General features: G+C 43.4%; 1 protein-coding gene across 1 annotated transcript in view; it reads left to right on the forward strand.

Annotated features, from left to right (window-relative positions):
* Nucleotides 1-12,906, forward strand: part of LOC309552426 (pseudouridylate synthase 1 homolog) — a 100,423-nt gene extending 87,517 nt beyond the window's left edge. Inside the window, exons 5-6 of the mRNA XM_082253381.1 lie at nt 6,819-6,924; nt 12,191-12,906. Of these exons, the coding sequence (XP_082109507.1) occupies nt 6,819-6,924; nt 12,191-12,876 (792 nt within the window). The 3' untranslated portion in view covers nt 12,877-12,906. The remainder of the gene's footprint in view (nt 1-6,818; nt 6,925-12,190) is intronic.
* Nucleotides 12,907-16,013: the final 3,107 nt, after the last annotated feature.

A 16,013-nucleotide genomic window follows, 5' to 3' on the forward strand; every position in this document is an offset into this window, starting at 1 on the left:
GTGAAGGGGTTAAACTGGGGGAGATCAAGGGGTTAAACCTTTATAGAGGATAGATGGCGGGTGGCCTAGCGCAAGCGCAAATTAGGATCACAAGTGACACTAAATACAGTGATCAGTAGTTATCTGATATACTGTATATATTAGTTCACTGTGTGATAGGGAGTGAAGGGGTTAACTGCGGGAGATCAAGGGGTTAAACCTTTATAAGGGATAGATGGCGGGTGGCCTAAACCTATTCGGGCTTAGCGCAAGCGCAAATTAGGGTCACAAGTGACACTAAATACAGTGATCAGTAGTTATCTGATATACTGTATATATTAGTGCATTGTGTTATATGGAGTGAAGGGGTTAACTGGGGAAGATCAAGGGGTTAAAAGTTTATTACGGGATAGGTGGCGGGTGCCCTAACCCTATATGGGCTTAGCGCAAGCGCAAATTAGGGTCACTAGTGACACTTATACAGTGATCAGTATTTACCTATATACTGTATTTAGTGCACAGAGTAATAGGTAGTGAAGGGGTTAACTGGGGCTGATGAAGGGGTTAAAACTTTATTAGGGGATAGGTGGCGGGTACCCTAACCCTATTTGGGCCTAACGCAGGCGCAAACTACGCTCACAAGTGACACTTATACAGTGATCAGTAAAATATCTGTATACCACTGTATATAGTGTTCACTGTGAGGGGTTTTGGGGGTGATCAGGGGGTGATCAGAGGTGATGAAGGGGTTAAATGTGCCTATGTGAGGTGTGTCAGTGTAGTGTTGGTGGAACTCACGTTTTTGGTGTGTCTCTGTCTCTCTCCTGGAACCGAAAGGACTCCTGGAGGGACAGTGACATCACTTCCCCTGTCTGTGTTTACATTACACAGACAGGGGACAGATTGTCATTGGTGGGGACCGATCGCCAGACACTGACCAAAAATCATTGGTCAGTATCTGGTGATTGATCGGTTCCCTACCGAATCCGATCGGAATCGGGACCCGCGGCGCGCGGGAGCGCGCTCTGGGAGCCGTGAACCCGCCCGACGTAGGCCTACGTCGCTGGACGGGAACGCGGCACTTTGCCGCAGTAGCCTCCATGTGAGTGGAGGTGAAGTGGTTAAAGACCACAACATACAGGGGTATACAATGTACGGTTAAAAGCAAACACACACACATCATAGGTTGAACTGGATGGACTGATGTCTTTTTTCAACCTCACTAACTATGTAACTATGTAACATAGGTAGCAGAAAACAAATTGGCCAAAAATTTTAAAAAATTCAGATTTTTACATTTTTTGGGGGGGAATTTCATTTAAAAAATTTTAAAAATATTGTTATTTTTTCAAAATAATTGCTCTTTTTTTGTTTATAGCGCAAAAAGTTAAAATTGCACAGGTGATCAAATACCACCAAAAGAAAGCTCTGTTTGTGGGAAAAAAAGGACGAAAATTTCGTTTGGGTATTGCGTCGCACGACCGCGCAATTGTCAGCTAAAGTTGCACAGCGCCGAATCGCAAAAAGTGGCCTGGACGTAAGACAGCAAAATCCTCCGGTGGTAAAGTGGTTAATGAACTTGGGGGATCAACTAAACAGCTGACTAACAGCATCGGCTTTCAGCACCGTGCTCAGGCCTGCTGATAGGTCATAGTGAGAAGGGAGAGAAACTTCAGGGGCCCCCAGGCAGCACTCCGGGCGCAGGTTCTAGTGTAAAAGGCGTGTGCTGTCAGCTTTGATGCAGCTGTTCATGTAAAATGAATGTGTAATCCTTCAACTATGTAAAAGATTTAGGCTCAGCATGAATTATCTTATAAAAATGTATTCATGTTTTAAAAATCTTTTTTTCTATGTATACTCATGGGGCTGTGCCTGCACTGTAAGAGTTAAGAGCAGAGTTAATTGCTCATTTATGTCTAGGGGAACAATGAAAGGAAATACAGAATCTCACAAAAGTGAGTACACCCCTCACATTTTTATAAATATTTTATTATACATTTTCATGTGACAACCCTGAAGAAATGACACTTCGCTACAATGTAAAGCAGTGAGTGTACAGCTTGTATAACAGTGTAAGTTTGCTGTCCCCTCAAAATAACTCAACACACAGCTATTCATTTCTAAACCGCTGGCAACAAAAGTGAGTACGCCCCTAAATGAAAATGTCCAAATTGGGCCCAATTAGCCATTTTTTTCTCCCCGGTGTCATATGACTCGTTAGTGTTACAAGGTCTCAGGTGTGAGAGGGAAGCAGGTGTGTTAACCACTTGCTGACCGCTCACATGGAGCGTACTGCGGCAAAGTGGCTCGTTATCATCCAGCGACATAGACCTACGTCACTGGACTCCTCCCCTTGTGGGCGGTGCGCTCCCGCTGTATTCAGACACAGCAGGAGTCGGGCCAGGGGAGGAGAGGCGGTGATCACCGCCGCTCTTCCCCGATCGTCGGGGATCGAGTGAGGAAATCCGCCCGCTTGTGTAAACAAAGCGGGCGGATCTCCTATGTGACAGGCAGGGACAGATTACAGGATTCAGCATAGCTGAACCAGCGATCTGTGCCTGTGTCGCACAGTCCCCCCCCCCCCCCCCCCACACACGTCAGTAAGCACCAGGCATATATTTAACCCCTTGATCACCAATAAAGTTAACCCCTTCCCTGCCAGTGTCATTATTACAGTAACAGTGCATATTTATAGCACTGATTACTGTAGTAATGTCACTGGTACCCCCAAAAGTGTCAAAAATGTCAGGTAGGGGTCCGATCTGTCCGCCGCAATGTCGTAGTCCCGCAAAAAAAATTGCAGATTGCCGCCATTACTAGTTTAAAAAAAAAAAACAATAAAAATGATTACATTTCCCGTAGTTAGTAGCTGCGATAACTTTTGCGCAAACCAATCAAAATATGCTTATTGCGATTTTTTTTTTACCGAACATATGTAGCAGAAAACAAATTGGCCTAAAATGTTAAAAAATTTAGATTTTTACATTTTTGGGGGGGGGGGGGGGGAGATTTCATATAAAAAAAATGTAAAAAATATTGTTATTTTTTCAAAATTTTTGTTTATAGCGCAAAAATTAAAAATCGCACAGGTGATCAAATACCACCAAAAGAAAGCTCTATTTGTGGGGGAAAAAAGGACATCAATTTAATTTGGGTACAGCGTTGCATGACCGCGCAATTGTCCGTTAAAATAAAGCACTGCCGAATCGCAAAATATGGCCTGGTCAGGAATGGGGTAAAATCTTCCGGTCTTAAAGAGCTTAAAAATACGCTCATTGAGAATTTTTTTGTCAAAGACATGTAGCTAAATACATTTTGGCCTAAATATATGACAAAATTGAATATATTGGATATTTTTTAACTGTCAAAGTAGAAAATTATTGTTATTTTTTCAAAATTGTCGCTCTTTTTTTATTAATATCGCAAAAAATGAAAAGCACAGGGGTGATCAAATACCACCAAAAAAAGCTCTGTTTGTGGGAAAAAAACGACATAAATTTAGTTTGGGTACGGCGTTGCATGACCGCGCAATTGTCAGTTAAATTCGCACAGTGCCAAGTTGAATAAAGTGGCCTGGACGTAAAGCAGGAAAATCCTCCGGTCCTAAAGTGGTTAAATTTGGTGATATCGCTCTCACTCTCTCATACTGGTCACTGGAAGTTCAACATGGCATCTCATGACAAAGAACTCTCTGAGGATCTGAGAAGATTGCCAAGACCCTGAAACTGAGCTGCAGCACGGTGGCCAAGACCATGCAGCGGTTTAACATTACAGGTACCACTCAGAACAGGCCTCGCCATGGTCGACCAAAGTAGTTGAGCGCACATGCTCAGCGTCATATCCAGAGGTTGTCTTTGGGAAACAGACGTTTGAGTGCTGCCAGCATTGCTACAAAGGTTGAAGGGGGTGGAGGGGTCAGCCTGTCAGTGCTCAGACCATACGCCGCACACTTCATCAAATTGGTCTGCATGGCCGTCGTCCCAGAAGGAAGCCTCTTCTAAAGATGATGCAGAAGAAAACCCGCAAACAGTTTGCTGAAGACAAGCAGACCAAGGACATGGATTACTGGAACCATGTCCTGTGGTCTGATGAGACCAAGATAAACTTTTTTGGTTCAGATGGTGTCAAGCGTGTGTGGCGGCAACCAGGTGAGGAGTACTAAGACAAGCGTGTCTTACCTACAGTCAAGCATGGTGGTGGGACTGTCATGGTCTGGGGCTGCATCGGTGCTGCCGGCATTGGGGAGCTACAGTTCATTGAGGGAACCATGAATGCCAATATGTACTGTGACATACTGAAGCAGAGCATGATCCCCTCCCTTCAGAGACTGGGCCACATGGCAGTATTCCAACATAACGACCCCAAAAACACCTCCAAGATGCCCACTGCCTTGTTAAAGAAGCTGAGGGTAAAGGTGTTGGACTGGCCAAGCATATCTCCAGACCTAAACCCTATTGAGCATCTGTAGGGCATCCTCAAATGGAAGGTGGAGGAGCGTGAGGTCTCTAACATCCACCAGCTCTGTAATGTTGTCATGGAGGAGTGGAAGAGGACTCCAGTGGCAACCTGTGACGCTCTGGTGAACTCCATGCCCAAGAGGGTATTATTGGTGGCCACACAAAATATTGACACTGGCACAATTTGGACATTTTGACTTAGGGGTGTACTCACTTTTGTTGCCAGTGGTTTAGACATTAATGGCTGTGTTTTGAGGGGTTTTTTTAGTTATTTTGTGGGGATAGCAAATTTACACTTATACAAGCTGTACACTCGCTACTTTTCATATTAGCAAAGTGTCATTTCTTCAGTATTGTCACATGAAAATATTTACAAAAATGTGAGGGGTGTACTCACTTTTGTGAGATATTGTATATTTACCCAATCCCCTGCTCCTCCCCACAGATAGACCAGTTCCTGCAGCTTCTGCAACCCCGCACTCTAGCGTTCTAGAGTCCTGACGTCATCAAGACCAGAAAGGGGTCCATAGGCCTGCTCTGGACATGAGGACACTGATTGTGGACTAGGTCTGTCTGCTGGGGGAGTGGAACAGCCCTACTTTAAGGGAGGATTCTTTTTTGTGCCCAGAGTTAGACTTTAATTGTATAATAATAACCTGCAATATACGTGTTCCCTTTAACAAAGTTGGTCTGCGGACAGCTCAAAGTTCACTAAGCCTTTGTGCTGCACAAGCAGAGCCTGCTGGTAATGTGCCTGGCTGTTAACCCTGAAAAAAGTCGGGAAAACCCCTTCCCTCTTCCTTCTTGCTCTCTGTTGAGCATGGGAGCCGAGACAGGCAGAGAGAGCCAAAGCTGCAGACTGCTGCTAAGCTCTCCTGAACTGTATGCTATGTCTGGCACAGAAATGCCCACCAAGGTTATCATCCTCGTCATTCTTTAGCTACCCGGCACTGGTTTCTAACTATATTATCCCACTGATTCAAGACCTTTCCTGAAAAAACGATCATACTGTCTGTGGCAGTTATATAACTATACACCATTATATATCGACGTGCCAATTTTTAAAGTGGAACTAAACCTCCTTTCCTTTTCAGCCAAGGAAGCTGCTATCTTAAGCCTAGTACACACGATCAGAAAATTATACAAAAAATATTGCTTTCATACCATAATGTGATCGTAAGTACACAGCTTTCGAGAGCCAATCACGACAATTCATCCACTAGGACAAACACTAAAAATTTTCTTGTACAATACCAGATCGTATAATTTTAGTTTAATCAGTACAGTATTCATCCGAAAATAAAATACAGTACATTACATCACTTGCGAAGTTGTATTCTGTTGTTCAAGAATTTTCGGAACCTTAGTAACCTCTTCATTTTCAATATGAGACTAGCATGGAAAAAATAAATGGACAATCATTCGCCAGATAATCTCATTGTGTATACAAGTCTAGACTCTTTTTGATCTGCAACTGCCATGGTGATCGGTGCACATGTGATTAGTTATGACTCCAGCCATTTGATGGGGTGACCGTTTGGTTGAGAGCACAACCAATGTGAGTTACATTCTCGGCGTGCTGGAAATGTAATTGTTTTTATATACTGTTTAAGGGGTTGTAAAGTCAGAAGGTTTTTTTTCTTAATGCATTGTATGCAATAAGATAAAAACCTTCTGTATGCAGCAGCCCCCTGAGGCTCCCTAATACTTACCTGAGCCCCATCTCAATCCATCAATATTGCATGAGAGTCTTGGCTGCCCAGGACTCTACCTCCTTATTGGCTGAGACAGCAGCGGGGCACCATTGGCTCCTATTGTTGTCAATCAAAGTGAGCCAAGGAGGAGAGAAAGGGGACAGGACTGAATGGCGGCTCCATGCCTGAATGGACACACCAAGCATTGACTTGTCTTGGTTTCCCAATAGCAAGCTGCTTGCTCAGGTTGCTCAGCAAGAGGGACGAGCCAGGAAAGCCAAAGAGGGACCCGAGAAGAGGAGGATCCGGGCTGCCCTGTGCAAAACCAACTGCACAGAGCAGGTAATTATAACATGTTTGTTATTTTTTAAATGAAAAAAAAAATAGACTTTAGTATCACTTTTAAATCAAATATCTTTCAAAACCATTACATTTAAGGCATGCCTCTGCTGATAACTGCCACAGTTGCCACTATATTTATGTCAGCTCTCAAGTGAACTGTCAAGCCCTCAAATGACTGGTGCCAGAACTGATTACATGTAGAGCTCCATGGCATTTGCTGAGCTAAACAAAGGCTAAGGTTGCACTTTCCTTAGCTGTTAAAGATAAGAGGGTTTAGTTTCACATTAATGAAGACCTTTAATTAAATAATTACTAACTGTTTACACTTTTTTTTCTTTGTTATAAGGGGGTTTCTGCATTGGCTCAAGTCGTTTCAGTGAAGCTCTTTAATTCCTGCACAAATCCAATTGAGAAAATCAACTCGTATCTTTCACCAGAAATCCATGTACTAGGTAAATATCAAAGCACATCTAGAACATTGAAACATATTATTTATTTCAGTAATAAAACTCCAGCTTTTTTGATTCAAATTAGAGCCCACGTGTTATGTGCTGCGTTTCTGGGGCCTGAATTGTAGGTCTGCTATAATTCTGGCACCAAAATGCTAAAACTGCACATTTTGTGGTTCGGTGCTCAAACTGGGGTCATAAAGATTGTTGAGTCCTGGTTTGGCTGTAACTTTTGTTTGGAACTGACATTTAGGCTCCACAGTGAAACACCACACGTGGATCTGGGCCTGGTTGTAGTGTAGTTTTCCTTTGAGCGCTCCAGGCATTCTAATATGCATGTGGAAGAAGTGGGTTTTGGCACTGCTCTGTGTGCAATATGCAACAAATTAAATTTGTCATATATAAAAAAAAAAAAAATAAATATGTGGGAAGTGCAACATATATGCAACAAAAAGGTGCATGTGCTAAATAAGATAAAAAAGCAAATAGAAAGTATTGTGCAACATATGCAAAACGTATGTGCAAACAATTATTGTTAAAGTGCATGTGCTAAAACCAAGTGCCCAAACGATATGAACATCCAATTGCACCAAACAATTTATACATGAAACATAAGGCAATCCAAACTGATGATTGTTGAGAATGAACACTCAATGAATTTCATTAATTAGTCCACAGTCTCCAGCTCTTTTTGCTGGTCCTTATGGTGGTATCAGTAAGAAGCAATATTTCATATTATCACAGCCAGGGGATTGTGCAACCGCATGCAGTGTGCCAGGTGTCTCCCCTAGTGCCCCCCTCCTGCTATTGCACTCACCAGATATCTCTCCCCTTTCAACAGGGGTATCCAGCCTTTACAGCTACACCCGGCTGTATGCCTCTGGCAAACTCTCCTTTCAATCTCCAGCGGTGTCAGTAGTACATGAAAATAGCAAGCGTAAACCCCATACAGTACTGTGAATCCATATAAAAGGTTTTATTGATTAATCGAAGTAGTGTACTTACATTAGGTCAAAACAGTCTGCTCGTGTCAAAATCAGGAAGTCCAGGACGCAATGCGCTCCACGGACTCAAACCGAAGTGGCGCAATGACGCTAGGTTTGAAACGCGTTTCATCACTTTACCTTCATCGGGAGCAGCGCCATCTTGCTCCACTCACCGGTTTATATCAGGTAAGGTATCCTAGCAACCCCTGGTCACATGTCCCATGGCCATTTTGAATAATAATTGTCCCGGGGACGTATCCATTGTCTCCAGGCAACCCCTTACCCAAAATCAAATACTGCCAACCGTGGCCTACGGCACAACTGCACATATCTGCGGGTGTGTGAGGTTATTCATTCCAGCTCACTCGTTTGAATCTGTGTGTTTTTTTGGACCCATGTATTCCTGTATTTTCTTCTTTTGTTTGAGTGAAAATTATTGGCATGCCACGGGATTTTTACCCAGTATTTACAACAGTGGTTCTAATTCACGCTGTGTCAGTATTAAAAGCACCTAAGTGGCAGGGTAAAATGCTTGTTTAGTCTAGGGGTGCAGGCATAAGGTGTATTACTTACCCTATCCCTTGCTCCAGCACTGTTCTTCTCTGCTTGGGTTCATCGTGTGCAGTGCATTGCTGTTAACTCTGCATTGCATGTGAGGAGGTGAGTGAAGAGATTGCTGGACTGATCACACTGTTGGATGGATCCTGTTGGAGTGGGAAATTGGGAATTAAGGTAATTATTACACATTGTGTTAGGGGGGGATGGGTGCGCTGATAGTGTGTTGAAGCTGCTCCCGGTATTCAGTGCTTGGTGAATATATGAAGTAAATGATAAAGTATGGGGTGCGCTAAACAACAATAAGATCCAAGCAGTAAAATAATTAAAAATTATAAACATGTAGGATAAATAAACATATATAGTGACACAGTGATATTTCGTGAATAATCAATTAGTGCATAAACAAAAAAGTTCATAAGTATCCATAAATAGGTGATGATATTGAATAGAAGATGAAGAAAAATAAACTTGATTCCACATCCAAAATAAATCCACCACCAAGTGAAATTTCTCCTTACCGAACGGAAAAAGGTAAGGTGCCAATAATAAACATATGTGCTGAACAAAACCAATCTCCGTAGTGAACCAGCAACCACCTCGTGAAAAACACCTGGGTTAGCCTCTTACCAGATGGCAATCAATACACGCTTGAAACTGAAGGAACACTATCTTCCCCTTCTCCTAAGATCCACATGAGTCTGTTACAACAGCCACGCTAACGATCCAGCTCCACCATATGACAAAGGAACAGAAGCAGACTGATAGTGTATTACCCTTTTAAAATTTATTTAAACAAGCAGTATTGCACTTACAATTAGAAGTCTTGAAATCAGCATAAGTAAATATGTGCCAGAAATCTCTGAAGAAGCTTGCGTCCGGCTGCAGCACAGACTGCAAGTGTCTGTGTGACACGTCACACAGACACGTCACGTCACACAGACACGTACACGTCACACAGACACTTGCAGTCCGTGCTGCAGCCGGACGCAAGCTTCTTCAGAGATTTCTGGTACATATTTACATATGCTGATTTCAAGACTTCTAATTGTAAGTGCAATACTGCTTGTTTAAATAAATTAAATGCCATTCGCAAAGTGCAGCGAGCAGCCAACTGCCCACAGTTGACATGCTGGCACTGGGGACCCGAAGATCAATGAAGAACCGTCCCGGGTGAGGAGAGTACTGGATCCCTGTACAGGTGAGTGGCTGTTTATTAAAAGTCAGCAGCTACAGTTTTTATAGCTGCTGACTTTTGATTTTTTTCAGAACTGATTGAAGAACCTCTCCTTCAATCAGTTCGTAAAACACCACAATACGAATCCAGCCTTATCATCCCAGTCTACTGATTGCACTTCTGTTACAGAAGAAGTATAATACAGTAAAACCTTGGATTGCGAGTGTATTGCAAGACGAGCAAAATTTGTTTATAGTTTTTAACTTGATAAACGAGCGAGGTCTTGCAATACGATTAGCGTCACGTCACAACTGAGTATAAGGCCCCTTTCACACAAACGATCTGATCAGATCTGCCTGTCTGTTTTTTAGGCGGATCTGATCGGATCCTCCATGCATCCCTATGGGGCAGCGGATGTTAGCGGAGACCTCCGCTGACACCCGCTGCTATCCAATTCCGTTCCTGTCCGTGAAATCTGGACGGATGGAAACCCTATTTTCCATCCATCCAGGGGATCGGATCGAATGGGATCGGATGAGAACGGACAAGCGGTCCGCTCTCATCCGATTCCCACATAGAGAGCAGCGGGGCTCTGACACCTCCCTCTCCGCACACAGAGCGGAGAGGGAGATGTCACCTGCCTGCTCAGCAGGGATCTATCCCCCGCTGAGTAGCACGGAGTCCGCCAACGGAGGCGGACCGTGTGAAAGGACCCTTGGGCTCGGTTCACACCGAGATCCGACTTGTGAGACTCCAAGTTGAGTGACATGTGAAATCCTATTTTAATCAATGAGAGCTGTCCTAATTAGCACTACTGAAGTCGCTCCGACTTTAGAAACGGTTCCAGTACTACTTCAAGGTGACTTCTATCCGACCTGTATCCATAAACTTTAATGGAAGTTGCCTTCAAGTCGAATCCTTATCCTAATTGATGTGATTTGGATCCCACATTACAGGAAGATTACACGAGCATTCCCTGAAGTTGCTTTTAAGTTGCCAGCAAAGTCGTGCCGACTTTCAGGTAGCAGCAGTGTGAACCGCCTCTCTTCTCTTTTATCTTCTTTAGTTTCTGAAGTGCAGGTTATTTTGTTTTTGTTTTTTTTTTACAGTATACTTTATACTGTATTTTGTATTGCTGCAATCATTATTATATGAATAAATGGTTGTGGAACGAATCATCTGAGTTTCCATTATTTCTTATGGGGAAATTTGCTTTGATAAATGAGTGCTTTTGGATTACAAGCACCTTTCTGGAACGAATTATGTCCGCAAGGTTTTACTGTATATGCTTTATACAAATGAGGGACTAAATGCTTCAGAAATAGAAGAAAAGATGAAGAGTTTAAAGGAGTATAGTAGATAAACTGATGGTTAATAAAATGCGGTGCTGGGACAGCCATCATGGCTACTAGATGATGCTTGAAAATACCAACGAAAATGGCCGCACTCCAACAGATATAATGATGCTTCTTTATTGAATCAACAGACAGTCATAACAGGAATAAAGGTAGACGCGTTTCACACGTAAAATCGTGGTGAACAAGGATGACTTTACGTGTGAAACCCATCTACCTTTTTGTATCCTGTATTGACTGTCCGTTGGTTCAAGAAAAAAGCATTGTTATATCTGTTGGAGTGCAGCCATTATCGTTGGTATTTTCAAGTTTGGCGGTGGTGAGCACCCACAGTTATTTGGAGCCCTCCTAGTCGGCAAGAGCGGTGTGTGCACCTGTTGATACTAGATGAAGCTGACAATTGGTGCATATGTATTTATTTCCTATGATCATTCACATTATCTAGTGACCATCATGCAGTATTTTCCTGATTCACTGTATTCTATATGAATAAATAACATTCAACCAGCATAGAAAATAGCCTAACAGTACATTTTTCCCCCTCTAATGTGGAGTTCCACCCAAAAGTGGAACTTCCGCTTTAAGGCCTCCTGATCCCCTGACATGCCACATTTGGCATGTCATTTGTTTGGGGGGGTGGGGGGGCAGGTTAAACTAGATTTGACAGATACCTGCTCCCACTGCTGCTTGGGCCGCCTAGGTGGCTCGAGTGGAAGTTCTCCTCTCCCCCTCCCTCCCTGCAATCTACTGGGACACGTCCCTGGTACCTGAAAATTGCCTGTCCGCTCAGGACACCAAAGGCGACTTGCGCATGCACAGTGCGCACCCGGCTGTGAAGATGAAAGCAGGGAGAGAGAACCGAGGCTCCCGCTGGCCCCATCGCTGGATTGTGGGACAGGTGAGTGTTTATTAAAAGCCAGCAGATACACTTTTTGTAGCTGCTGACTTTTAATAAACACCAAAAGGGATGGAACTCCACTTTAATGCAGAACATGCAGTTTCACAAGATGGAACAGCTCTGCAAATGTTTTATAAATACACCCCTTTGTGTTATCATCCTCATATAAATATACTATAAATTGTAAGCATTGTATTGCTAAAAATTAAGTTTGCAAGCTTCTTGAAATAATGAGTGTATTCTCTTGACTTGCATGTCTTCCCATTTCCCATACTGACTATTTTTTTTTAATGATCAGGCATTAAGCGAGTGACCAATGGATTCAGTTCCAAGAATATGTGCGATGCTCGGACGTATTCTTACACCTTGCCTACATTTGCACTGTGTAGAAGTGGTGGCGATTCCCCTGACTCCAGCTTCCGATTACTTCGAGAGGACTTCCATGCCATTAATAGGCTTCTCTCTTTCTATAAAGGAACTCGCAATTTTCACAACTTCACAAACTCTAAATTGGCCACCGACAAGAGTGCACGTAGGCACATAATGGATGTCTGTTGCTCAGAACCATTTCTTCATCATGGTGTGGAATTTACACGCATCCTGGTAAAGGGACATAGCTTCATGCTGCACCAGATTCGGAAAATGGTTTGTCTTGTCATTGCAGTGGCACGAGGCCTGGTCTCCCCTGACCTCCTCCTTCATTCTGTGCAGATGGACAAGATCAACATTCCTCGAGCACCAGGGTTAGGCTTGGTCCTGGAGTTTACACACTTTGACTACTACAATCAGCGTTTCCATGACCGCACATTACATGACCCGATAACCTGGGAAGAGTTTTTACCTGCTAGGGAAGCCATCAGAGAGCAGAAGATTATGCCGGCAATTATAGAAGGAGAATTACAAGATTTTTCTATGTGTCACTGGTTGCAAAAACTTTGCAGGCATGATTTTTTAAATGTTGCAAATAAGGATATAGAAGTGTGATCCACGGACTCCTCACATTGGAAACTTGTAATTTGTGGAAGATTTTTTTTGTGTTAATATTAAAGGGTTGGTTTACATCATTCATCAAAAAACTGCTTATGCAGGTAAAGGGCACCTGGAGATAAAACAAACTACTGCTTTGACCAAAGTTAAATATTTGCCCTTGCTATAGGTGTAGGTCATGTATGTACCCCCTGTAGCCTAACTGGCATCATCCATTTCTGCCTTGATGTTTGGATGTTGCTAAGACACTTCCAGCTGATTCAAACCCCCTTGCATGCACACACTCTCCATTTCCCAGTAGCTCCGAGTTCCACAGAGGAAATAGCGGACTACACATGTTCAGGGGTTTAGAGCTCACTCTTGCGATGGTGGGGTGAGCAGTAGTGGCTTGGAGTGTCCTAGTCTAACCCCCTGTAGTCTAACTGGCATTATCCAGGAGTGTCCTAGTCTAACCCCCTGTAGTCTAACTGGTATTATCCAGGAGTGTCCTAGTCTGTACCCCCTATAGTCTAACTGGCATCATCCAGGAGTGTCCTAGTCTAACCCCCTGTAGTCTAACTGGTATTATCCAGGAGTGTCCTAGTCTGTACCCCCTATAGTCTAACTGGCATCATCCAGGAGTGTCCTAGTCTGTACCCCCTATAGTCTAACTGGCATCATCCAGGAGTGTCCTAGTCTGTACCCCCTATAGTCTAACTGGCATCATCCAGGAGTGTCCTAGTCTGTACCCCCTATAGTCTAACTGGCATCATCCAGGAGTGTCCTAGTCTGTACCCCCTATAGTCTAACTGGCATCATCCAGGAGTGTCCTAGTCTAACCCCCTGTAGTCTAACTGGTATTATCCAGGAGTGTCCTAGTCTGTACCCCCTATAGTCTAACTGGCATCATCCAGGAGTGTCCTAGTCTGTACCCCCTATAGTCTAACTGGCATCATCCAGGAGTGTCCTAGTCTGTACCCCCTATAGTCTAACTGGCATCATCCAGGAGTGTCCTAGTCTGTACCCCCTGTTGTCTAACTGGCATCATCCATTTCTGCCTTGACGTTTGGATGTTGCTAAGACACTTCCAGCTGATTCAAACCCCCTTGCATGCACACACTTTCCTTGTCCCAGTAGCTCTGAGTTCAGCAGAGGAAATAGCGGACTACACATGTTCAGGGGTTTGAGAGCTCACTCTTGTGATGGTGGGGTAAGCAGTAGTTAGTGGCTGGGAGTGCCCTAGCAACAAATCCAGATGATACCATATTTTTAAGTTTTCATCCAGATTTCGAGGGGTACATAAATTCCCTGCACCAACAGCAAGGGCATTTCCCAATTTTAGTCAAGGTTGTACAGTTTGTTTTTAACTACAGGCGCTTGTTAGGCCTCAAACACACACACTGGATGTTTTGAAAACTCCTCTAAAGGTCTTTTCTCCTGGCAGCAGCATAAAAATGCCTGACGCTTGTCAAAGTGTGTGACGCATTTAGGTGCATTTACAGCCATTAACTGCTTGGGCGTTAATGCATTTCCTTGGCGAGAATAATTATTTTAAAATGCATTTAGCAGCGTCAAGTGTTTTTTTTCTGGCAAATAGCTGCTGCTTCTGGACGCGCTGGCAGTGGAATTTTTTATTTTCCTGCCGCTAAAAGCTCCTGCCATTAAACGCTGCTAAAAGCCTATGTGTGCATGGACACACAGGCTAACATAAAGGGGTGTTTGGAGGCAGGAAAAAAACAAAATGCTAAACACCCCTAGGAGCAGCTGCAAAAATTCCCAGTGTGCATCAGGCTTTACCTGTATAGGCGGTTTTTTAGTAAAGGTGAACTTTTTCAAAGCAAAGTTCCCTCCATTTTTATGTTTTTGATTTTGCTATTGAATGGTCAAAATTTCTTTGCATTTTTTATGATGTCTGTGTTAATGTGCTTTATTGCATTTTAACCACTTCCTTAACACGCTATAGCCGAAAGATAGCTATAGTGTGGCTTTATAGAAGGCCGCCCATGGACATCCTCCTGGGACCACGCCCTTGCGTGCTCTGTGATCATGGTAAAGGGCCAATCACAGTGTCCCTTTACCATGTGATCAGCTGTGTCCAATCACAGCTGATCACAATGTAAACAGAGTTGCTTGTTATTGGCTCTCCTTTCCTCACGCAGTGTCACAGCGTGAGGAGAGCCGGCAACCGGCAGTTCCGACAATGAACATTTACACAAATAATCAGGGCACTGATTATCAGTACAGCCCCATCATTGCCCATTGCTGTCCATCAGTGCAGCCACAACAGTGAAGGGGAAAAATTTATTTGCAAAATGTTATAACAGAAACTAAAAAAAGTTGTTTTTATTTCAAACTTTTCAGTATTATATTGATTGTTTAGAAAAAATTAAAAAAAGCCAGTGGTGAATAAATATCGCAAAAAAAAAAAAAGCTATATCTGTCTAAAAAAAAAAATGGCAACAATTTATTATGGGTACAGCGTTGCATGACTGACTCAATGTGTGTCAGCCCATTCAAGGTGTGTCAGCCCTGAAAGCTGAAAGTTGGCCTTGGCAGGAAGGGTCCCAGTAAGTGAGTGGTTAAATGTGTTTAAATTATGTCTGAGGACACCACAGGTCAAGAATTTACAACCAAATTACAAATTGAAATGTACATAAAGCCCCGTACACACGTACCGATGGTCGGCTTACAAATGTTCCTCTTTTCTCCCCGGGATGTCGGTGTCTGCTGAAAAGTGCAAAGACAGCACAAGGACAGCACAAGAATTTTGTCCGCCGACTGCAGAAGTGATGTCATGTAATGGTTAACTTTCCCTGTGTTTTCTATTTTCTGAGCATGCCCAGTCTTGCAAATCTGCGGTCTGTCGGCCGAATTGTGTACTGACAGGCGAACAATCGTCCGTTCTGGTGTCGGCATACAAATATTTTCATGTTTGCACGAAAGACTTTTGTCCGCGGATTGTGCGCAGACATCTGTCGGAGGCACCATACTAACACGCGTACAATCGGCAGATCCTTCGTCCACCGACGTTTGTATGCCGACGATCGGTACGTGTGTACGGGCCTTAAGTGTTCACGTTGACATATTTTAATGCATATTTTAGTGCGCTTTGACATACACTGCCACAGTCAGCCATCTGCAAGTATTTTATCAAA

The sequence above is a fragment of the Pelophylax lessonae genome, assembly GCF_965119305.1.
Source record: "Pelophylax lessonae genome assembly, chromosome: 4".
Taxonomy (NCBI): domain Eukaryota; kingdom Metazoa; phylum Chordata; class Amphibia; order Anura; family Ranidae; genus Pelophylax; species Pelophylax lessonae.